The sequence below is a fragment of the Rhinoderma darwinii genome, chromosome 10 (assembly GCF_050947455.1).
Source record: "Rhinoderma darwinii isolate aRhiDar2 chromosome 10, aRhiDar2.hap1, whole genome shotgun sequence".
Classification (NCBI taxonomy): Eukaryota; Metazoa; Chordata; class Amphibia; order Anura; family Rhinodermatidae; genus Rhinoderma; species Rhinoderma darwinii.
The window spans coordinates 7,351,822-7,376,213 of NC_134696.1; the positions used below are offsets into that span (position 1 = coordinate 7,351,822).

At 43.9% G+C, this 24,392-nt stretch overlaps 1 protein-coding gene across 1 annotated transcript; it reads right to left on the reverse strand.

The window, feature by feature from the left end:
- Nucleotides 1–2,493: 2,493 nt before the first annotated feature.
- Nucleotides 2,494–23,203, reverse strand: LOC142662413 (tumor necrosis factor receptor superfamily member 8-like). The gene is made up of 11 exons (XM_075840630.1): nt 23,118–23,203; nt 22,367–22,427; nt 12,256–12,337; nt 11,640–11,768; nt 8,942–9,097; nt 8,689–8,782; nt 7,768–7,991; nt 6,342–6,455; nt 6,154–6,179; nt 5,566–5,755; nt 2,494–4,347 (listed from the first exon to the last, which is right to left on the reverse strand). Exons 1-11 carry the CDS (start codon nt 23,165–23,167, stop codon nt 4,121–4,123), a joined length of 1,353 nt encoding a protein of 450 aa, XP_075696745.1. The 5' UTR covers nt 23,168–23,203; the 3' UTR covers nt 2,494–4,120.
- Nucleotides 23,204–24,392: the final 1,189 nt, after the last annotated feature.

Genomic DNA, 24,392 nt, shown 5'->3' on the forward strand with positions numbered 1-24,392 from the left:
CGTCAAACATTTAGTTACCCTTTAATGGTTCCAGTGGGCTAAAGCCGGCATCCAATCAGGGCATGTTAATCTCTCAAACTGGTTTCCATGGACAACAATGCCAGCTCTTCTATTAGTTAATAAATGAGGCCTAATCCAGTATTGTATAGTTTGGGTTCCTCTTTACTAAGGTGCCAGTTACAGAATTTAAGCCTGACCATTGTATGCATATTTTATAAGCACATGTAATCTTTATTAACCCTTTCCTGACATCCGCTGTATATAGCAAACGCTGGGTGGGGGAGTATGGAGCAAGTGTCTGCTGTGTTACAGCCGATGATATAAACGGGTGACACCCTGTAGTGTTCCAAAGGCCCCCCCATGGTGAGATTGGGGGGGGGGGGGAAGTACCGTTGGTTGGAATGGGGGCCTGATGAAGGACCCACAGTTCTGCCATCTTTGTACTCCAATGAGGCCCACTGATTTACTACGCCAGTAAATCGCAGTGGGGCTCTGCAAAGTAGGGGCATGTGCTGACACCCCATAAGACTACAAACTTAATGTCTCCCTCAGCATGATGTGCCTCGTTCATGGTACTGACACCAGGAGCCTCAGGATATTGTGTATAAAGGCCTTGGTGTCGACCTCATGAGCTGCAGCACACGGAGCCAGAGGTGAGCCTGCTAAGTAGACATTTTCTCCAAAATATATTAGTTTGTTCCCTGGTAATTACGGCTTCATTCACGTCTGAGCTCATCAGAACGGAACCCTGACAACATAGGTTTCAGTTTACGTCACTATTGATTTTCAATGGTGACTGATCCGGTGTGCAAGGGTTCTGTCTTTTTGACAAACGATACCGCGGTAGACTACGTGGTCATTCCATCAAAACTTCTGCGCAACTGACCATTTGCACCGGATCAGTCACCGTTGCAATAAACGGTGATGCAACTGGAGTCCTGGTTTGTCAAGGTTCCTTCATGACGGCAAGCACCAACTGATCCCTGACAAATGTGAACGAAGCCTAAAGGGTCAGTTCACATGGAGTTTTTTTTTGACGCGGAAACAGTGTCTGAAAACGTGCTAAAAAATGCCCGAAAATACCTCCCATTGATTTCAAGCGTTTCCCCGAGCGGAAAAATCATTTAAAGTGTATAAAGCTACTTCTGTAGAATGGGATTATAAAAACATTGTTAATCAGCAGCCTTGTGTAGAGCCGTCAATAGACTTGTACTATGCCAATATTAGTTACAGTAAAAGTCATACTGGATATATTTACAGGACTCCTAGCAAATCATTCACTGGCAGTCATTAGAAAACTTTAGTTTTCTAGTGTATTCACCCATCAAATCTGATGGGACTAGTGAAGGGCTGTAGTAGCTATAAATAACCACTAGGAGGCAGACTTCAAGTCTATACCTACAAATGGTTACAAGCAAAAAGGTAGGATTAATAGACTAATGTGATATAAAATTAAATGAATACATGGTGATGGTTGTAGTGGCCAAATATCAGCACCAGGTGGCACTGTAGTGCCTTTAAATGGGCTGTATGTGCTGTATATTGCCACTAGCTGGCAGTAAGTAAGACCATACAGCAGAATATGCAAAAGGTAATGCATGGTTGCCGTGCCTTTAAATTACCACTAGATGGCATCAGTGAATACACAATGATTTGTAGTTGCTGTGAGTATTCGAAATTGCCCTCTAGTTTTGAGTCCTTATTTCTTTGCGCAAATGTATCTGAATAGTATCATGATCTGCCATCCTACCTTTGCACTTCTGTTCACTTGTGTTGCACAGAGGGGTACAGCTACACCCATCGTCCTTTGTATTCTGCTGCCTGATACTGGCCTTGGCTCTAATCCTCATGGGTTTAAGTAGCTTTGACCAGGATTATATATACATGAGGGTGACCTGTGTACAGCAGTTTGATACTGTCCACTTCTGGGTGTCCAGTACATATCAGCCATTGCCAAAAATGACATTTTGGCAATATTTAAGCTAATTGGAAAAAATGTCCCTCTGACTGCGTTGGCAGTACGGTTACATTTGACTTCAAGAATACTGCATCGTTCAGTGCTATTTTAGCTATCTAAACAGCGGGCACCCTGATGGGACCCCTTGTAAATCAATGGGGTTCATCGGCCTCTGGTGGCTGTTGTACAACAGATTCAGTGCTGCGCTGTGGTTTCCATAGAGGTGAACAAAGCCTAAAACCTACTGGAGGTTTGTATCCAGCAGAGTTAATATAGTCTAATACATATTTACATGATGAAATCCACTAATGTGTGAGTTGAATGGGAGCTGTATAAATCCATATGCAGTGAGCTCCCCCTAGTGGCAGAATCAGGAAAATAGAATTGTATGTAATAACCTGTCAAAAAGCAGATCTGAGCTTGCCCCTGTCATCCCTACAGGATAATGTGTGGGCTGCAATATTACAGAATGGAAACCTGCAAATACTTTTGTTACTGCTTCTTCCCAGGATGCACCATTCCAAAATCTCCGTTATGGAGTCAATTTTTATTGAGGGTTTTATTACAAAGGAACGTACCAGGTTAGTTGGCAAGAAATGGTACAAGGTGAAGAGTAAAGATAGAGGATTATACAACAGTCATTGCAGAGTATTGTTCTGGTTGGTAAATGGAGATGACGCTTCGCCCCAATTATGGAGATTAATGTATAAGTGACAACAAGCGCTTAGCTAAAGGGACATGCCCCCCCCCCCCAAAATGTCTCTACATTGCCAGAGACGGCATGTCTATAGCATTACGACCCCTTGAGCTATGGATCGCATTAAATACAGCGGCTCAGAAGACTATCACTTGATAGGCTTAGATACAGGGCCCAGCGGACAGTATCACACATGGTAGGCTTAGATACAGGGCCCCAGCAGGCAGAAATCCTTTAAGTATTTAATCCCTTCCCCAGCGTTTCAGGAACGTGTCGGGCTCTCCTGACTCCCAGGAAGTGATGGACGGGAATCTGAGTCAGTGACGTTCACCTGGCCCTGACCTGGGCAAGCATCACTGACTTTGTGCTGCCCCCTCTCCCTGGCACTTTATGGGGAGACAGGAGAGCCAGTCGACGCTCTGCCCTGCAATCCTCCACTGTTGGACCCCCCTCGGCGGACGTCACATCTTGGTGGGTCTACACCGGTGGGCCCCCTGGCTTAGCGGCCTGGTCACAACTGTAAGCCCTATAGCTGCGCCACTGATTGGCAAGACATGAAAGGGACATCGAGAAGGTGCAGAAGCAACTGGAAGAAAGAGGGGAGAGAAAGGTGAGAGGGCAATGAGCTTGTGACATCCACTCATAATCTGGCCTGTTGGGGCTCATGGACATCATAGATGGGCCCTGTTAGAGATCTCCATCTATGGAACAGAGTGGTGGGTTGTCTAGAGACCACCGAGAACGGCTCCAACATCACTGGCATAAATGACATGGTTGCTTGATACCGCAGTCACTGCAAAATTGCAAGAAAACACTGCGAGTATGCAAAAAAACTTTTCCCACGATTTTGTGGTATTTGGGGGACATAAAACGGCAACAAAACCGCAGCATGAGAACCCAGCCTTAGGACACATTAAAATATGTATAAATATTCTTCAGCTTAGCTGTCCTGTGACTGTTTTGCTCCTGATTGACCCCTGTGTAGGGAAAATGATAGAAAAAGGGGTGGAGTCTGACAATTCTTTTCTAATGTGAGAAAATATGTGTCAAGGATATAACAGCTGCAAGTTGCTACAGTGTAGAAACCATATTGTAACCGTGACAACGCAGAAGCCATACAAACACTGTGATAGGATGTGTTCCACGTTTTTGTGATGAGGCAGCCGTCCTCTGTCTTATATCACCGTCTGGTGCAAGTCCAACAAATCTGCACAGTATATGACGATCCTGATTAGTCCGACTCTTTCGCATGTCATGGTAGATTCCTTGTGGGACAGCGGGTCTGTGATCATGTGTCACCCACGGTATCTGACGGCTCATGGTCATATCATCTTAGTGAAAGTCTGATCTGATTCACCTCCCAGGAGCTGAGGGACGGCGACTGTCGGTGATCAGACCGGAGCCGTTACTCTATAGGCCTCCATCAATATAGAGTGTTGCTGATGCCAGGCAGTTCGGTGCCAGCCTTACACTTCCAGTATGGCTTTGGCTGTGCACGACTCTCTCTCTTCCTCTTCTATAGAAATCATGAGGTCATTTGCTGACAACTTGCTGGATTCCTGCTCGGGGTAGCGTGATACCAATATGGGACTCTCTCGACTGTCAAATTCCATTGTTACTGATCTCCGGCGAGTAGGAACTTCTGAGATGGATCCCACAAGGACAGTGTCTGCATTCATAATGTAGATCTTTTCTAGAAAAAAAAAAAACAACAAAAGTAGATGTATGGATATCTCTAGGAAAATAGGTAACTATAGGTGGAAGGCCTGTCCCATTGTATCATGTATACGCTGGAATGCTGGACAAGATATGATAGATAGATAGACACAGATATATGAGAGAGACAGATATGAGAGACACAGATATGAGAGAGACAGATATGAGAGAGATAGACACATATATGAGAGACAGTTATGAGAGACAGAGACAGATATGAGAGAGAGAAATATATGAGACAGATATGAGAGAGAGAGAGACAGATATGACAGACAGATATGAGAGAGAGACAGATATGAGAGAGACAGGTATGAGAGAGAGACAGATATGAGAGAGAGACAGATATGAGAGAGACAGATATGAGAGAGACAGACAGATATGAGAGAGATACAGATATGAGAGAGAGAGACAGATATGAGAGAGAGACACAGATATGAGAGAGAGAGAGAGACAGATATGAGAGAGACAGATATGAGAGAGAGACAGATATGAGAGAGACAGATATGAGAGAGACAGATATGAGAGAGACAGATATGAGAGAGAGACAGATATGAGAGGCAGATATGAGAGAGAGAGAGACAGATATGAGAGAGAGACAGGTATGAGAGAGAGACAGATATGAGAGAGAGGCAGATATGAGAGAGAGAGACAGATATGAGAGAGAGACAGGTATGAGAGAGAGAGATAGAGAGAGAGACAGATATGAGAGACAGATATGAGAGAGACAGATATGAGAGAGAGAGACAGATATGAGAGACAGATATGAGAGAGACAGATATGAGAGAGAGACAGATATGAGAGAGACAGATATGAGAGAGAGAGAGACAGATATGAGAGAGAGAGAGGGACAGATAGGAGATGGATAGATAGGAGATGGATAGATAGATAGATAGATAGATAGATAGATAGATAGATAGATAGATATGAGATAGATAGATAGATATGAGATAGATAGATAGATAGATAGATATGAGAGAGAGACATAGATAGGAGATGATAGATAGATCGATAGATAGACAGACACAAATATGAGAGCGAGGGAGACAGATATGAGAGAGACAGATATGAGAGAGATAGATAGATAGATAGTATGGCGCTCACTGCGGACCATGGTTGATCTACTAGAGATTATATAGACTTCATAGACAATTATATAGACCGTGGGTTAATCTACAGGGGAGCATGAAGTTCTCACCAATCCTGTTGTTCAGTTGATCTCTTCCTCGCTGTGTTTCGTGTTTGTCCTCCATTGTGCAGTCTTTCTGTGTATTCTCTGTCCTATGATAGGTCTCGGGGGTCAAATCGCTGAAAGGGCTCGAGTTCTCCCTTCGCAATAGATTCCCCTTGCTATTTTCTTCCTTGTACATCATCAGCGTCTTCTGCGGCTAAACACAAAGGAGAAGAAGACCATATTATTCCCCTATAGCTACGTGTGGAAATAATGGAGAAACTCCTGGCTATAGAGAAAAAATGTAGATTAGAGCCCCACTCCACCATGATGAACAGACAGTTCAGGGAAGATTAAAAGAACACTCCAGACAAAGCTGATACATGGTTATGCTTAGTACATGGTCCGAGGGGGCGGAGCATGACACAGGGATTCTCTCTTGGGTATTATTTGAATCCTTGTGTGATGCTCGTCCCCCTTCAGGCCCTGTACTAGGCATAACACATTACCACTGCTGTCCCTGCTACCTGATAGCCCAAATAGGAAATGCTGAAATCAGGAGGAACCTTGAGGCTGGGTATTTTCTAGGATATCAGTCCTATAAAATATACTTACCCGAGAAAGCTCAGGTTGGATGAAATCTAGAAAAAAAAAAAGACACGAAAACGTTATTAAAAAAAGATCACCCAATCAATCGGATTAATAAAACTATGGCATCCAATCAGATTCCTGCCGACGGAAAAGGTTGGTTGCTCCTCCATGTTGCCTTCATGTTAGTCTGTCCTCCCAGGGCAGGTACTTACTCTTCCATATCTTGAGGTTGCAGATCTTCTTCTTCCAGTACAGGAGGAAGACGATGAGCAGCGACATGACACAGATGATACCGGCCACCATATAGACGCCTCCGCTCCACTTCCCTGCAAAATATTTTACATCCTATGAAATTATACTTTCCTAGACAACCGAAAATTCTTCTGACTTGATCTGTCAAATATGATGCGACTTTAAAAAAATTAAACTGCGGCTCTTTAGCTGACAGAGGCGGCCAGGGTATGCTGGGAGTAGTAGTCCTATAATAGCTGGAGAGCCACAGGTTTCCGACCACTAGTCTTAAAGGAGTCTTCCGGTTTTATATAAATGAAGCTGATCATCTGAATAAATGAAAAAGTTCTACAACTCTCTAATATACTTTGTGTTTTGATTCCTCACTATTTCCAAGATGTCTGCTTGCTGTCAGGGAATGAGAACACTTGTTTACATTAAGAGGCTGCAAACCCAGTCCATACCTAGTCCTGCACTCAGCTGAGATAGATTGTATCCAGCCTAGACAATGCTCTGTGAGCTAAATACATCAGTGGTAGTTTGTTACAATGTATCAGCCTGAAGTCCAGGCTTTTTAGCTCACAGGACATTGTTTAGACTGGATACAATTGTGTCCACTTCTCAGCTGAGAGCAAGAACAGGTATGTACAGAGATTGCTACCTCTGAATGTAACCAATAGTATTCACTGACAGCAAGCAAATATTTTTAAAAAGGTGAGGAATTAAAACAAATTATATTTGAAAGTTGTGGAACTTTTCATTTATACAGAGATTAAGATTGATTTATATAAAACTGGAAAACATATTTAAGAAGCAATTCCCTTAAATTAAAGAAATCCCCTATCTATCTCTCTCATATCTATCCAGCATATTATCTATCTATCTATCTATCTATCTATCTATCTATCTATCTATCTATCTATCTATCTATCTATCTATCTATCTATCTATCTATCTATCTATCTATCTATCTATCTATCTATCCATCCATCCATCCATCCATCCATCCATCCATCCATCCATCCATCCATCCATCCATCCATCCATCCATCCATCCATCCATCCATCCATCCATCCATCCATCCATCCATCCATCCATCCATCCATCCATCCATCCATCCATCCATCCATCCATCCATCTATCCATCTATCCATCTATCCATCTATCCATCTATCCATCCATCCATCCCTGTTGGGTTGTCACCCAGCTGTCCTCGTGGTTCTGGACAGTAAATCTCCCTACTTATTCTGCATTACTAAGCAGAATTGCCATTCAGAAGTCTGGGAGACGACCCCTGTGGAAGCTCTAATGGCAGCCGTATTGTCCATCACCCAGCTTTCCCTAGAAAGTGTTATAAGTAAGAAGTGAATGTGATACGGCCGCTCATGTATATGAATAGTAGGTACCTGTGTCATCTGCGCCAGCTTTGGTTGTAGTAGCAATGAAAGTCCCAGAGGTGGTCCTGTGAGGGGTCGTGGTGTCGCGGGTAGTTGGATATGTTGTATGTGTCTCATCTCGGCCTCGTGTGGTGTTCTCGCTTGATTTGAGAACTGTAGGAATGGGTCCCGTACATAGAGCGTCAGCCTTGTCGCTGCCCATCCTAGTAGTCACTTGATGTAATTTATCACAGCTAAATACAAAATAAAAAATAAAAGGAGAATCCATAAGAAGAATCCTGACGGTACTGCCCGTGTGAGAAGCCGGGTCAAATCCACAGTAAATATACACGATCAGCCATAACATTACAACCACTGACAGGTGAAGTGAATAACATTGATGATCTGGTTACAATGGCGTCTGAGAAGAGGGGGGGGGGGATATTACGCGGCATGTGATCAGTCAGTTCTTGAAGTTGATATGTGGGAAGAAGCAAAGATGGGCCGGTGTAAGGATCTGAGCGACTATCACAAGGGCAAATTATGACGGCTAGACGACTGGGTCAGAGTGTCTCCACAACGGGCGGTCTTGTGGGGTGTTCCCGGTAAGCAGTGGTTAGTAGCTATCAAAAGTGATCCATGGAAGGACAACCGGTGACCGGGTCACGGGTACCCAAGGCTCATTGATGTGCGTGGGGAGAGAAGGCTAGACGGTCTGGTCCGATCCCACAAAGCCTGCAGAGATGAGGTGCCCAGTGCAAGTCCACACTACCAATGGGGTGACCCCAGTTTATACCCTCCTCACTGGACCCCACAGCAGCCCTATTCTCATCTCAACAGGATTTCACATGTATTTATAATTTGAGCCAACAGATAGCAATGTAGCCATCAATCATATGAGGACGCAGCGACCCTAATACACCCCCCCCCCCCCTGGGTGACGGGACTCACTCTCTATGCAGTTTACATCCTTCTGTGGCAGAGTTCACATCAGAGAAGGTCCCGCTGGGACAAGCTTCACATTCTGTGTCCTTTTTAGGGGATCCTATGAAATGTATATACATAAAAATGTAAGTCCACAAATTTAGATGACGGATATATTATACAGAAGAGCTCTGGGGACAACAAGGACACTGCAGGGACTGCAACCTCTGCACCTTATAGTTCCACCCCTGTTAGTGATAAGGACTACAAGGCCGGGTACCTTTTTGCTTTACTCCTCGACCAGGTGGGCACGGTGTGTGGGCGTTGCAGCGGGCACATGAGTTGTGCAAAGTGGTGTGACAGTAGTAGCCAGGTTTACACTGACAGATCGCCTCGGAGAGTAAGGAACAGCTCTGGATCTCTACAAGAAACGATTCTACAAAGGGAAAACGAAAACATGGTTACCCAAGATAAAGGATGTGGCACAAATAATAATGAACGGAGGAATTACCAGAGTCCCATGTGCACATACTCCACCCTGCAAAAAATTTAGCAGCTGAGCCACCTCCTCATGCGGTCCCATAAAGTATATGCATTTATATTGAAAAGTCCTGCAACTTCCTAATCCAGTTTATGTTTCAATTCATCACCATTTTCACAATCTCTGCTTGCAGTAAGTGAACAGTAATATTCATGTTTACATTCAGAGGCTGAAAACCTGTACGGACCTAATACTTCTCACAGCTGAGGGTTTGTTACACTTGTATCCAGCCTCGACAATCCTCGCTGTCCCTTTGCAGCTGCAGGACAAGTCCCGTGTAAGTGAAACGTAATAATATATCAGAATTTGTTTACTCATCTGCACTTGATTTATACCGAGCACCAACAGTAAGTGAAATCTGAACCAAACCCTGAAAGCTGCAGCCGGTAATGACTCGTTCTGAAATCCCGTGACTCATCTGTGGCTGCGACCGCTCAGATATAAATGTAAAGCTGAGAATTTCCTCGCTGCTTTCAGGTTTCATTACGGGGACAGTCTCTTTCTCAGTAGAAATTTTCTTATTAATAATTACTGACAAATAACTCTGTGATTCATGTATCAGGCTGCGTTCACACGACCATGTTACGTCCGTAATGTACGGAACGTATTTCGGCCGGAAGACGCGGACCGAACACAGTGCAGGGAGCCGGGCTCCTAGCATCATAGTGATGTACGATGCTAGGAGTCCCTGCCTCGCTGCAGGACAACTGTCCCGTACTGTAATCATGATTACAGTACGGGACAGTAGTTCCACGCAGAGGCAGGGACTCCTAGCATCGTACATCACTATGATGCTAGGAGCCCGGCCCCCTGCAGTGTGTTCGGTCCGGGTCTTCCGGCAGAGCGACTCCGGCATCATCTACTATGGCATTCAACGGAGGCCATAGATGTCAATTAGTTACATTTGCCATTAATGGGACTGGATGGGTGCTGGATTATCAGATATTCTAGAATATTGGACAGTAATAGAAAATATCATAAAATAAAATTCTAATATAAAATATGACAAGTTCTGCAGAGGGGTCTCATGATCGGTACTTTCTGCTCAGCCTTCTCCTTCTGGTCCCATGAAATCCAATATATTTGCATGTGTTAAAAATGAATGGGATCTGTGTTTTTTTTTTATCGTAAAAGTCCGGCCCATCTATAAATATTCACAAGATCATGTATGTAAATTGTATTAGGATGTAATAAGTGCTAGAACTCTGCAGGAGGGGCAGAAAGATGTATTATATAGCACAGCATATAAACAGGAATGCCCGGAAACAGAGGTCCAATTATACCAGCGCTGGGGAATTGTTCTTCCAGTATAGACCAGACTACTAGCCGTTGGTCCTACTGTAGAATTAGTTTTTATAATGTAACCAGTGATTATATATAGCAGAGAGGGCCCCATAGCCATGCCCATAGTGGGGACTTCTGCTTGTCCTGCTTCATGCCAGAGCGTGTCACCCTTTTATCCCCCGTGTGATGTCCGGGGCCTGTCCCCTCTTCTTTCAGGCCCTATAGTAGCTGTATGGGCTGCCTCTATGGTACATATGGAGCCCAGATCTGCAATGTGCATGGCTCCACCAGTAGGTCATGCACAGTAAATATGCATGGTGGATAGTTCTCCAGTGTAATACAGCCTTAGGCCTAATTCACACGAGCATGTTCGGTCCGTGATATACGGTCCGCATGTCGGCAGTATTTCCGAGACCGAACACACTGCAGGGAGCCGGGCTCCTAGCATCATATTTATGTACGATGCCCGGAGTCCCTGCCTCGCTGCGGGACAACTGTCCCGTACTGTAATCATGTTTTCGGCACGGGACAGTAGTTCCGCAGCGAGGCAGGGACACCTAGCGCCATAGATATCAATGAGCCCGGCACCCTGCACGTCTTTGGTCCGAGAAATGCGGCCGACGTACGGACCATATATCACGGACCATATATCACGGACCGCACACGGTTGTGTGAATTAGGCCTTAAAGTGGACAGATCTATAAGACTGGAGCATGGCATCTATATGATGCCCCATAGAGCTAAACCAGAGGAGATCACCATCTGCTGACACACCTGGTTCATCTCATAATGTTGCACAAAAACTCGACAGTGGAAGTTAGATGCCCCCAAACTCCAGTTTAGGGGGTCTCTTCAGCGGGCACTTGGGCAGACTCATGTAGTTGCCTCTATTTATAGCCCCAATTTAGCCTTGCCCTGTCTGGCACAGACGTATTGCTAGGGACGTGCTTCCGGAGTAACTTATTGTAAAGGCTGTGGTTGTTAGGCAGTCTGTCCCTAGCAACCAGACTGTCAGACAGGACGCAGCTTTTCAGAGATGGTCCCTGTACTCGCAGTAGAGTCCCATCATGCCGTCCTCATCTCCGCCTGCTGTATTAATCAGATTTTATTAAGGACAGAATTAATGTGACATTTTTAGGACGCAGTCATTTACCTTTCGTGCACTTTCTACAAGCTGTACATTTAGGACGATTCTGGGACCAGATAATGAAGTAGTTCGATTCAGGACACGACGCACATTCTTTATTAATGTCTTTAACACAAGAAGAGCGCGTCACCAGACCTGGTCCGAAACAGAGAGAAATATTCATGAGACGTCACGGTCAGGACTGAGTCACTTGGGAAAGACTGGATCAATGTACTACCGAGGACAAAACCAATGGGATCTACCGACAAAAATCTATTGTCTATGGCCAGTGACAGACAAGTGGATCTGTGTAAGAAAGTATGTGACCCCCAGCAGCTGATAGGATAAGATCAAGGTGCTTGTCACAGAGTGTCTCCTACAGGGGGAGCTATAGGGGTGCAGAGGTAGCAGTCACACCCGGGCACTAGTGCTTCAGGGGGCCCAAAGCCCCTCAACCACATAAGAGGACACCAGTATTATAAATGGCACATGGTAGGTGGGGATATATTGCATTGAGGCCCAGAGGTTCCCAGTTATACCTCTGCCTCCCTAGCAAAGCCCTCATCGGTTGACAATTTCCCCATACAAGTACCCACATTGCCTGGCATTCTCATTGGAGTAACCTGGCACATTTAAGACTGACCTTGAGGACATCTCCGGCAGCAATCATTCTTCTTCTCATTGTAGTATTGCGTTCCTTGGCATCTCAGTTGAGCGGTGGCTTTCTAAAATGAGAACGAGACAGAAGGCGGTCACAATGGAGATCCAGCGATAAGCGGACACTGTAGGGGAAAACCACTTATCTTCTTATATGTCTGAACTGTTTAGGAAATAAGAGGAGTCAGAATTGACAATATGGATTACAGGAAACATTCATGAAATAAGATTGAGATTTATACTAAACCGGATCAGTAGTGACGGGACGGCTAGAAAGTGATTTGCTGCTACCGCCCCCAAATCGACATCGGTGCTAGGAAGTTATGGTTGCTGTACCCCAACTGTCAGCATGTCTGTACCTCAAGCATCATCATGTCATTGTTGTGTACCCCAAGTGTCAGTGTGTCATTATCCTGTACCCCAAGTGTCAGTGTGTCATTATCCTGTACCCAAAGTGTCAGTGTCATTATCCTGTACCCCAAGTGTCAGTGTGTCATTATCCTGTACCCCAAGTGTCAGTGTGTCATTATCCTGTACCCAAAGTGTCAGTGTGTCATTATCCTGTACCCCAAGTGTCAGTGTGTCATTATCCTGTACCCAAAGTGTCAGTGTCATTATCCTGTACCCCAAGTGTCAGTGTGTCATTGTCCTGTACCCCAAGTGTCAGTGTGTCATTGTCCTGTACCCCAAGTGTCAGTGTGTCATTGTCCTGTACCCCAAGTGTCTGTGTGTCATTATCCTGTACCCCAAGTGTCAGTGTGTCATTGTTCTGTACCCCAAGTGTCATTGTGTCATTATCCTATACCCCAAGTGTCAGTGTGTTATTGTCCTGTACCCCAAGTGTCAGTGTGTCATTGTCCTGTACCCAGTGTCAGTGTGTCATTGTCCTGTACCCCAAGTGTCAGTGTGTCATTATCCTGTACCCCAAGTGTCAGTGTGTCATTATCCTGTACCCCAAGTGTCAGTGTGTCATTATCCTGTATCCCAAGTGTCAGTGTGTCATTGTCCTGTACCCCAAGTGTCAGTGTGTCATTGTCCTGTACCCCAAGTGTCAGTGTGTCATTGTCCTGTACCCCAAGTGTCAGTGTGTCATTATCCTGTACCCAAAGTGTCAGTGTGTCATTGTCCTGTACCCCAAGTGTCAGTGTGTCATTATCCTGTACCCCAAGTGTCAGTGTCACTATCCTGTACCCCAAGTGTCAGTGTGTCATTGTCCTGTACCCCAAGTGTCAGTGTGTCATTGTCCTGTACCCCAAGTGTCAGTGTGTCATTGTCCTGTACCCCAAGTGTCAGTGTGTCATTGTCCTGTACCCCAAGTGTCTGTGTGTCATTATCCTGTACCCCAAGTGTCAGTGTGTCATTGTTCTGTACCCCAAGTGTCATTGTGTCATTATCCTATACCCCATGTGTCAGTGTGTTATTGTCCTGTACCCCAAGTGTCAGTGTGTCATTGTCCTGTACCCAGTGTCAGTGTGTCATTGTCCTGTACCCCAAGTGTCAGTGTGTCATTATCCTGTACCCCAAGTGTCAGTGTGTCATTATCCTGTACCCCAAGTGTCAGTGTGTCATTATCCTGTATCCCAAGTGTCAGTGTGTCATTGTCCTGTACCCCAAGTGTCAGTGTGTCATTGTCCTGTACCCCAAGTGTCAGTGTGTCATTGTCCTGTACCCCAAGTGTCAGTGTCACTATCCTGTACCCCAAGTGTCAGTGTGTCATTGTCCTGTACCCCAAGTGTAAGTGTGTCATTGTCCTGTACCCCAAGTGTCAGTGTGTCATTGTCCTGTACCCCAAGTGTCAGTGTGTCATTATTCTGCAGGGCTCTATCCTCGTCTTCAGGTTTTGGTAACAGACTGACACAAAATTGAGGCGGCATCATCTTTATCCTGACAGAATTGCTTGAGAATGAGAGTTTGGATGCTGCTGCTACATTGATGGTCGTTCTCTCTCTGCCGCTCTGTTCACACACGTGCAGTTTTTCTGCTGTGATTGCACTTTAAGTAGTTCACTTTCTTGTCAGACATTCCATAGAGCACAATGTTCTAAAGGTTAGTGTGTCAGATCTGTCCGCAACGTTGTGTAACATTTTGCGTCACTGCCGTCTCACTAGATGTAGTAATTGGTGGTGTATGTGCCCTGGGGCTGTGGGGGCAACAACAAACTATTCTTACTTGGCTAGTGTATTTAGATACAGGGCTAGGGAAACAAACTGAATATTTCCCCTGGGTGTAGGAAAGGCGTGCTACGACTCTGCTGTAACCTGTAGTTACCTCTGTTGTAACACTACAACTCTCAACATGACAAAGACAACTAATTTAAAGGGACATTATCAGTAACTCACTTGTGGAGTCACTAACTACGCTCAGAGTTATAGAGATCACATTTCCAGACTTGAATATTCTGATAAAACCTATAAAAAAATAAAAAAAAATAAAATAAAAAGGACAGCAGCACAGGACAGGATGCCAGCGGGCAGTTTAGGGGTTAAAGCTACACTGACTGTTGCCCGCATGTTTCTATGCCCATGCCAGATCAGGAGGGCGAGGAGAGGGCAGAATTTTTTTGGGAAATATTGTGCCATTATAGGTAAAACACCAGGTTACTGCCCTCCAAACCCTAAAAGAGCTAGAACATCTCATATCAAGATCTAAATAAAATTCTCCGGTTGTTTACCAATGCCAGGAAGAAACCCATAAAGCCCTAGAAACGAGGTGATGACCTGACACCGGTACATTATAGTCTGCAGGGAGGACTCGTGACTTGCGGGTACATCAGCTCTGGGTACATTCATTCTCAGCTATTCTTCTGAGCTCACAGCGATCATATCACAAGTGTTAAATGTACTGGTGAAGGTACAGAAATGATGGAGTGACCTCATCTGCTTACAGTAAAGGCAAATAATGTGCACATTTCCAGTTCTCTATAGTAAACCACAGCGATATGAGCGGTCACTGTCAGTAAGGGGCCTTCTAGCAAGGCTTTGTTTCTTCTCCTTCGTTCTCTCATCATCCATATTTTCTTACTACTATTCATCCCTCGAAATGCACCCCCTATAGAAATGCCCCAGATGGTGGTCACCGCCGGCTCTTGTTTATATCAGCAGCGCAATAAAGTGTCTTTCATGGACACATGATCGCAGTAGCCAATCGCTGGCCACAATGAAGACGTCTGTACGTATGCCACGTCACCTCTGTGGCCAGTGACTGGCTGCCGTGGTCATTTATCCATGATCCCTTTACATATGCCGCAGGTCATTTTACTGCCAATAAGGTTGGGGGGGGGGGGGGCGGTTTTATGACTAAATTTCACCTTTTGCCCAAAACTTGCCTGTGGGCCGGAGTCCTTATGTGCAGTGTCTTTCTCTTGAAAGTTAAGCTGTTTGTGCTCCAGACTTCTGCCTTCGGTTTCAGGGACAGGAAGTAGCTTTCTTACCGTTGTCGGCCATATTAGAACACATGGGGATACTTCCCTTGCCCTCTCTTAGCTCTCCCTGGCAGGCAATCAGTTTCAGACTCTTCCCCTTCCCTCTCACTGTGCCTGTGCATAGTTAGAAATAGGGAATTGTAAATGGTGACAGCTATGTGGAAGGAAGTAGCTATCTTCTCCTGCTTGGATTCCAATATAAATTATTACATCTGTAGCCCAGGAAATAACAGCAGACAAAGAAATGTAAGACGTGGGATTTAATGCAGTCGTATTATTGTTCACCCTGAGGCACAGATCCTGAACAATTTTCTGGGAAAAACTCTCTGGAAATTATTTTAATATACTTTATAGTACTTAAAAAGGGCCGGTCCTGTCCCCAAAGATATAAAACTGCCTTCATTCCTTTCTGACTCCTACATGACTGTCGCCACTTGACTACACCTCCCAGCATTCCCTATTGCTAAGCATGTCCATGCACAGTGAGAGTGATGCTTTAGACTCTCTGACACTCTCCACATTGATTGGGCAGTGACAGAGCGACTCGGGTACATGCCCAATTTATGTCAAGTCATTCATTAATTTACCTACTTGGCGCCAAAACGAACAGGGATCATAGCGGAGGAACGGCGGCACTTTAAAAAACAAAAACCCTGATGTGGAATCAGGGGTCAGGAAGGGATTAAGGTGCTGGCAGCTTCAAACATGACAGGTCCTCTATTGTAACGATAGGTAGATAGATAGATAGATAGATAGATAGATAGATAGATAGATAGATAGATAGATAGATAGATAGATAGATAGATAGATAGATAGATAGATAGATAGATAGATAGATAGATAGATAGATATGAGATAGATAGATAGATATGAGATAGATAGATAGATATGAGATAGATAGATAGATAGATAGATAGATAGATAGATAGATAGATAGATAGATAGATAGATAGATAGATAGATAGATAGATAGATAGATAGATAGATAGATAGATATGAGATAGATAGATAGATAGATAGATAGATAGATAGATAGATAGATAGATAGATAGATAGATAGATAGATAGATAGATAGATAGATAGATAGATAGATAGATAGATAGATAGATAGATAGATATGAGATAGATATGAGATAGATAGATAGATAGATAGATAGATAGATAGATAGATAGATAGATAGATAGATAGATAGATAGATAGATAGATAGATAGATAGATAGATAGATATGAGATAGATAGATAGATATGAGATAGATAGATAGATATGAGATAGATAGATAGATAGATAGATAGATAGATAGATAGATAGATAGATAGATAGATAGATATGAGATAGATAGATAGATAGATAGATATGAGATAGATAGATAGATAGATAGATAATTAAAGGGGTATTCCGATCCAAAACATGTTTTACCTATCCAGTGGCTTATTATATATATATATATATTTGTTTTTGGGACATTTGGGTGATAAGTAATGCGGCCATTGAAACAGCACCCACAGAGGTTATGATCCAGCTTTCCCTGAGTCCTGAACGACAGCTCTGCCTAGTTATGTGCTGATCCAGGGACACGAGGATTGATTCTGCTGTTACCGGCCCCTTAAAAGAAAACAACAAGTAAAACAATTCTAAAAAGTCGACTCATAGGCTGAGAATTGTTTTGAGATCAGGTGAGAGGAGATGAGCGCCCGCACTGAAATGTCTTTTATCTCCACTTGTCTTCAGGTCTCGGGTTCAGTCATCATTTTTCCCTCAGTAGGACTAGTTCAAGAACTTGTGTCACCCCAGAAACCGCAGTAACCAGACGGCAGCTTAGAGTCATTTGATGTATAACCTCCAGCCCTGATGGAAGGTTTCGCAATAGTCACAGAAGCCGACGACAGATCGGAGTGTTATTCAGCTTCATCAGGACGTCATCTAACGACAAAAACAGGCAGCAAAAAAATACCAGACAGCTACTCAAAGAAAAGATCACGACTGCAGCCCGGTTTAATGTCAGGGTTTGCAAAAATTTATAAGTACTCAAAAATACTTAAAGGGTAACTAAACTTTCAGAAAACTTCTGACGTGTCATAGTCTAAAAGAAAGGGCAAAAAACCCGACCTGATGAAGTCACCTGTTCAGAGTTGAAACGCGTAGTGTGCACAATAAATGGCTTGAACTATTATTGCTTATACGACCTTCCTTTGATGGTAGCAGCGCTATTTCTTGGTTCATTTTTCTACATACCTGACGTGTCATAGTGACATGTTAGAAGTTTTGATCGGTGGTGGTCCGAGCACTGAGACCCTGACTGATCGCTAAAACAAAGCTGCAGAATCGCTCGGGTTGGCGCGGAGCCGCTTAGTTTCTGATCGGCTCTTCTCGGAAAGCTGATATAACGATGTACAGGCTCATAGACTTTCTGCCGCTTCGTTTTAGCGATCGGTGGCGGTCTCAGTGCTCGGACCCCCACCAATCGAAACTTCCGACATGTCAATATGACATGTCAGAAATTTTCTGAAAGTTTAGTTACCTTTTTAAAGGGTTATTTCAGTTTTAGCAAATTAATGGTATTTTTCAGTTTAATGAAATGATACAACTTTCCAATATACTGTCTGTATAATTTTTCCTCCTCAATATATCTGCTTGCTGTCATTTAATAGAAACCTTCACTATTTACTTCCCTTGTGGTCATGTGATGTACACACAGCTGCACAACTTGTTACAGTTGCAGTACAGTTCTTAGAGCTGGGTCTTGTAACAAGCCGTGCGTGATCATCACATGACAGGACAGATTTGTATCCTTTGGAAGTAAACAATTAAGATTCCCATCTATTGACAGCAATCAGAGATCTTGAAAACCACGAGGAGATGATATAGAACGTACATTGTTATATCACGGTTTTTGCCTTGATTTTTGCAACATTTTTGATACAAGTGTCAGAGTATTTGATGCCAGATTAAAGGAATTTTACTGCATATTGTCTATAGATCCTACACAGTGTGTCATCACAATACATGACAGATGTGAGGTGGTTAGACTGTAAGCTCATATGGTCAGGACTCTACACGTGGCTGTACATCCTCCCTGTGCTGCAGGATTGAAAAAAAATAATCCATATGCCTCCATAAGAAATCAGATGCATACGTTGGTACAGTAGAGCGCTCGTGTACCTCTATGGCAGCCCTATTATAGCTCCGTACAAAACTAAGCAGCAATACGGCCGTGTGCACGAGCCCTTAATCATATACACATTGCCCTATAAAGTGAATGATATTTGCACTGTGCTGGGGCCACACACATGAATGAAGTTATCCCCAGCGATCAGTGGTTAACCTGGCAGCAAGTGATCCGTTTCCCTGCAGTGCCACCACAGGGGAAACAAAGTATTACACTGTTTACTCATATCAATGTGTAGTCTGTGTAATGCAGGACGGGACAGGTCCTCCAGGGAGAGAGAGAGAGAGAGAAGATCTATGTAACCGCTCTCCAGACGACCCCCCTCTATTAACCCACAATTCACTAATAGGGACATGGAAAGCGGGTTTCTTAACTGGACAATCGCTTTAATAACCAACAGTCCACCTCATGTCTATTTCCCACAGAAGAGTGAATATTTTGATGCACAATAGCTGCTTGTACACGTGACTCTTGTGTTACTTTATGGGGAAAATGTATGTTGCACGTCTATTTCATATGACGGCGGTATCAGCTGCGTCCAGACCCGATGTATTCCAGTGGACTGAGGCTGTAGCAAGACTTTGGGTATGTTCACACGCTTAGCAAAATACGTCTGAAAATATGGAGCTGATTTCAAGCGAAAACAGCTCCTGATTTTCAGACGTTTTTGTAGCAACTAGCGTTTTTCGCAGCGTATTTTACGGATGTTATTGGAGCTGAATTTCAATGGAGTCAATGAAAAACGGCTCCAAAAACGTCCCAAGAAGTGTCCTGCACTTCTTTTTCGCGGGCCTCTTTACGCGCCGTATTTTGACAGCGACGCGTAAAATTAAGCCTCGTGGGAACAGAACATCGTAAATCCCATTGCAAGCAATGAGCAGATGTTTGTAGCCGTAATGGAGCCCTTACTGGATGACAATGGAGTCCAGCGGGACCAGGGCCGAGCCAGCGTGATACCACAGAAAGTCTACCTGATATATATATATATATATCCTCTATATCAGCAACAATCTTCCGAAGTCTCCCCCCACTTATATCATGAAATGACTGAGCTGAAGAAGGTGTTTGTGTCAATGATCTGCGTCTTCCCTGCATCACAAGCCCCTCTAAGCCTCGCATGTGTGATGTGGTTTTATAAAGAAGTATAACGGGGAGGCACTGAGCAGATACATACAAATTACTAATCACATTTTCCATTTGACATATTAAGGTTATCAGTAGTCAGTTTAGCTTTAAAGCAGAAACATTTAAATACCCACGCACCCACAGGAGATGGCAGCATGTGGGCACATTGCAGGATACCACACAGTGGGTATGGTGGTACTCCGAATAGTTAAATGGGTTGTACAGGATTGCAAAAACATGGCTGCTATCTTTCAGATATGGCTGTCCATGAGTTATGTCTGATATTATAGCTCTGCTCTATTGAAATGTATAATTCGGATCTGCAATACCACACTCAACCTGTGGACAGGTGTGGCGCTGTTTCTTTACGTTATTGTGCTGAGCACTTGTTCAATGTGATCTAGTTCTGCTCCGGATCTCCTCCTTCCCATGTAGCTGGGTCCAGGAAGTAGCTATCATTTAGTCACACAGTCACCCAGGCTTCATAAAAATATATGGCCCTCCTTCTCTATGCCACTGACTATAATGGGCCAAAATGGAGCTTCTGAAAGAAACACAAGAAGATCGGACAAGACCCGAAGGGGCACAGTACTTTCCTAGCATTGCCGCTAACTTCTGGGAGTCGCTGGGAGTCTCAATGGTCGGACCCCCACTATTCGGACATTGATAGAATATGTCTATATGCTGTAATGAATGTCACAGACGCAAAGAGAGTAAATATGAGTAACATGTAAATATCACAGGTGACGCTAGGAGTCAGTTTTATAGAAAACACTAAACATGACGTCATCTTAAGATACGTATTATGGATCCTGTGTAATGTTCGGACGTATAACTGTTTTTTGTAGGTAAAAATGTTGCAATTAATACATCAGGTGCCCCAAACCCACACAAAAAAAACAAAACAACTCAGAGTAAAATGCGGCCTTATAGAATACCCTTAGAAAGTGTTGGCCTGTTCTGTCCTGGTGTATCCCGGATGTTGGATGTGACTTATAAATTTGGTGCATGTTTGACAAGTTGGACCGTGCAGTGCTAAAACTACAACTCCCAGCATGCCCTGACAGCCAGATGATGATATGTATCGTAAAGAGACACAACAGAGCAGAATATAACAGTAAAGTCTGGAGCAGAACAAATAGGAGAGAATATAGTGTAGGATTTATCATTATATCACATACTATACAATAATCTCAACAGAATCCATATACATTACAATAGCGCCCCCTCCAGTAATGATCTATAGATCTTGGGTGGGATTACCTGCTCAGGCTACAGGTAAACCCTACACATTAGATGATGGTCGGCCAAATCCGCCGTTTTCGGTGGGAGCGACCGATTATATAATATATATGTATGGGTGTCCCGACTCTTCCCCGATGCTGATGGCAGATGTCGAAGGAGAGAAGGATCGGCCATGTTGGATTTCAATGCATGAGATAAGCCGCCCTCTGAAGTCGCTGTAAGGCCTCGTTCACATCTGCGTCAGGGCTCCGTTCTGGCGTTCCATCGGAGCTCCCTGTCAGAACGGAACCCTGACTGAAACCATAGGTTTCCATTTGCGTCACCATTAATTTCAAAGGTGACAGATCCGGTGCAAATGGTTTCCGTTTGTCTGCGTTGTATAAGGGCTCTGTCATTTTGACAGAATCAATACCATAGTCGACTGCGCTATTCATTCGACGGAACCCTTACACAATGGAGACAAACGGAAACCATTGACACCGGATCCGTCACCTTTGAAATTAATGGTGACGCAAATGGAAACCTATGGTTTCAGTCAGGGTTCCGTTCTGACAGGGAGCTTAGACGGAACGCCAGAACGGAGCCCTGATGCAGATGGGAACGAAGCCTAAGCGGCGTACTCCCCTCTCCCCATTAAGAACACACGAACGCTCAGCCAAACTTAACATGTATGTGTATGGGGGAGTCGGGAGGAATTCCATGGCCAACTTAAGAAAAAAAAAAGGATTGTATCCAGTTTTGTGCCAAAAGACATCATGGCATAAATTTTTTAGGTGGGGGGGGGGGTCATCCCAGCGGTTTCATCGCTAGCTGCATGCTGATTGTATATGTATATATATATAGTTCAGGTGGAGTAGCACTGCTAACATATTATCTATATACAGTATATACCCTATAACCAGAGGATTGCACTTTTTATGGTCTTGTTAAGCTGTTTTATATTATTCCTCTCCTTGTAACCATTATAAAGTATGACTTTCATTATGACAGCGGCGCGAGGTCTGTGAAATCCCACGCCGATTGTACAATAAATGGAAAGTCTGGTCTGAGAACTCACGTCTTCAAACCCCTCTAATAAAAAGAGAAAAATAACCCACCCAGCAAAGACAAAATACGACTATATATATGAAGCGTTACCTGGAAAGTCACCGCGACCATGACGAGGACGGATATTATATGGGGAAATAACATGGCGTCTCTGTGGAAGAAAGAGAAAAAAGGGGCATAAGACCGCAGACCGTAGAAATGCGCACGCACCACGCAGTAGAAAAACAATTCACAGGATCTTTAGGAGCCAAAATCGTCAAGACCCCGTATAATAATAGCGACATTACAGAGGCATGAGACACCACGTGCCTCTCAATATGTATATTTGTTTTAGAAAATCCTCCACTGTATATTCTAACCTGTCGTTCGCTGTCCGCCTTTCAGTAGAAAATATTTTAGGTACTTGATACTTGATAAATGTGGCGCCCGTTTGCAACAAATTAAGCCACGCCTCCATATTGAAACGATCGGCCACGGGGGTAATATGCAAATAATGGCGGCCAGGTGATATTTTTCAGGCATCCGCCATATTATCTATAGGTGCCTCCATTCTCTGAAGTGTCGCTGCCTTGTTTGTCATTCACCTCATTATCAAAGTATCTAAATGTATCTACTGAATAATATCATTATAATACAGATCGTCGCTTCCGGTCTGTACATTAATCATCATTACTCATGATATTTTGGCGAAAACGGAGACGGTAGATCTTATACCTGTAGATGTAGAAACCGTCCGCTGTCACCCCAGCCGTATGTTGGGTCTGGAACAAGCCATGTGCACTCTGGTCTACTCCATCTGTGTGAAAGCCAGCAAGCATGGGTGGAGGTGCCGTGTACTCACCTTTGTCTCCTGCGCTCCACCAGGTCTACACCATAGAGTCTGATGTTCATAGTGCAGGCGTCATGTCAGCGAGCAGCACCCCTCTGTCACACTGCTGATCGCCCGCTGCTCACGTTCTCTCATTAAAACACAGTCATTCAGAAACTTTAACTATTTCGACCACAAGACACTAAAGTCCTCCCTCCTGCGCCTATTGGCTGTTACCTGTTTACAGTGACTCATTCCAATACTCCTATTCTGATTCATTATTGTGTGTGACTACACTAGAAATCATCACATTCAGAAGGGCATGCGGTTTCCCTGCGTTCTCCGGCCTCTACGGTATTCGCAGTATTTCACCTCAGTGAAGGGGGCGTCCAAGAGCTGCGCATTTTCCAGGGCATGATGCGGTGCTATGTGGCCATTTGTCCCCCAATGGGGGAAAAACAAGCTGCTGAAAAATGTTAAATATTTTTCACAATGAGGTTTCGCTTTCTGCCTCAGGGTATGTGCACACACACTAATTACGTCCGTAATTGACGGACGTATTTCGGCCGCAAGTCCCGGACCGAACACAGTGCAGGGAGCCGGGCTCCTAGCATCGTACATAAGTATGATGCTAGGAGCCCGGCTCCCTGCACTGTGTTCGGTCCGGTACTTGCGGCCGAAATACGTCCGTCAATTACGGACGTAATTAGTGTGTATGAACATACCCTCAATTTCTCAGAGTATTCAAGATCTCTGCTTGCTGTCGTTTAATAGGATTCTTCCAGTATTTGATTCATATGGTGCCCAGTTATCCATCACATCTAAGTTCATAACTAAGATGTGCTCTAAGGACTGAATGCGTAAGTGCCGCTAACCTGACGGATTCTGGTCTCAGCACAAGATACAGCTGCTCTGTATACAGGAAACAAAACAGCTGTATCTCAAAAAGTTACAATTATTTTTAATAAAAAGTAATTAGAAGGGTGCACCAATCACACTGATATAAAATAAAATAATAATAATAATAATAAAAATCGTTTTCAAAGGTGTCCAAAGCCTATAAATATGGGATACTGTTTTGGGCTCCAAATTGTAAAAAGGATATAGAAGGGGGTTCAAAGGCGGGCGACTAGATTATTAAAATGGATGGGAGGTCTCTCTCTTACAGGAGAAAATGGACGTGTTCAGCTTGGAAAAAAATACGCCTCAGAGGTGATCTTATTAACATGTATAAGTAAATGTGTGGTCAATACAGAGAACTAGCACATAATCTGTTCTTTCCAAGGACTTTACACAGGACCCGGGGAC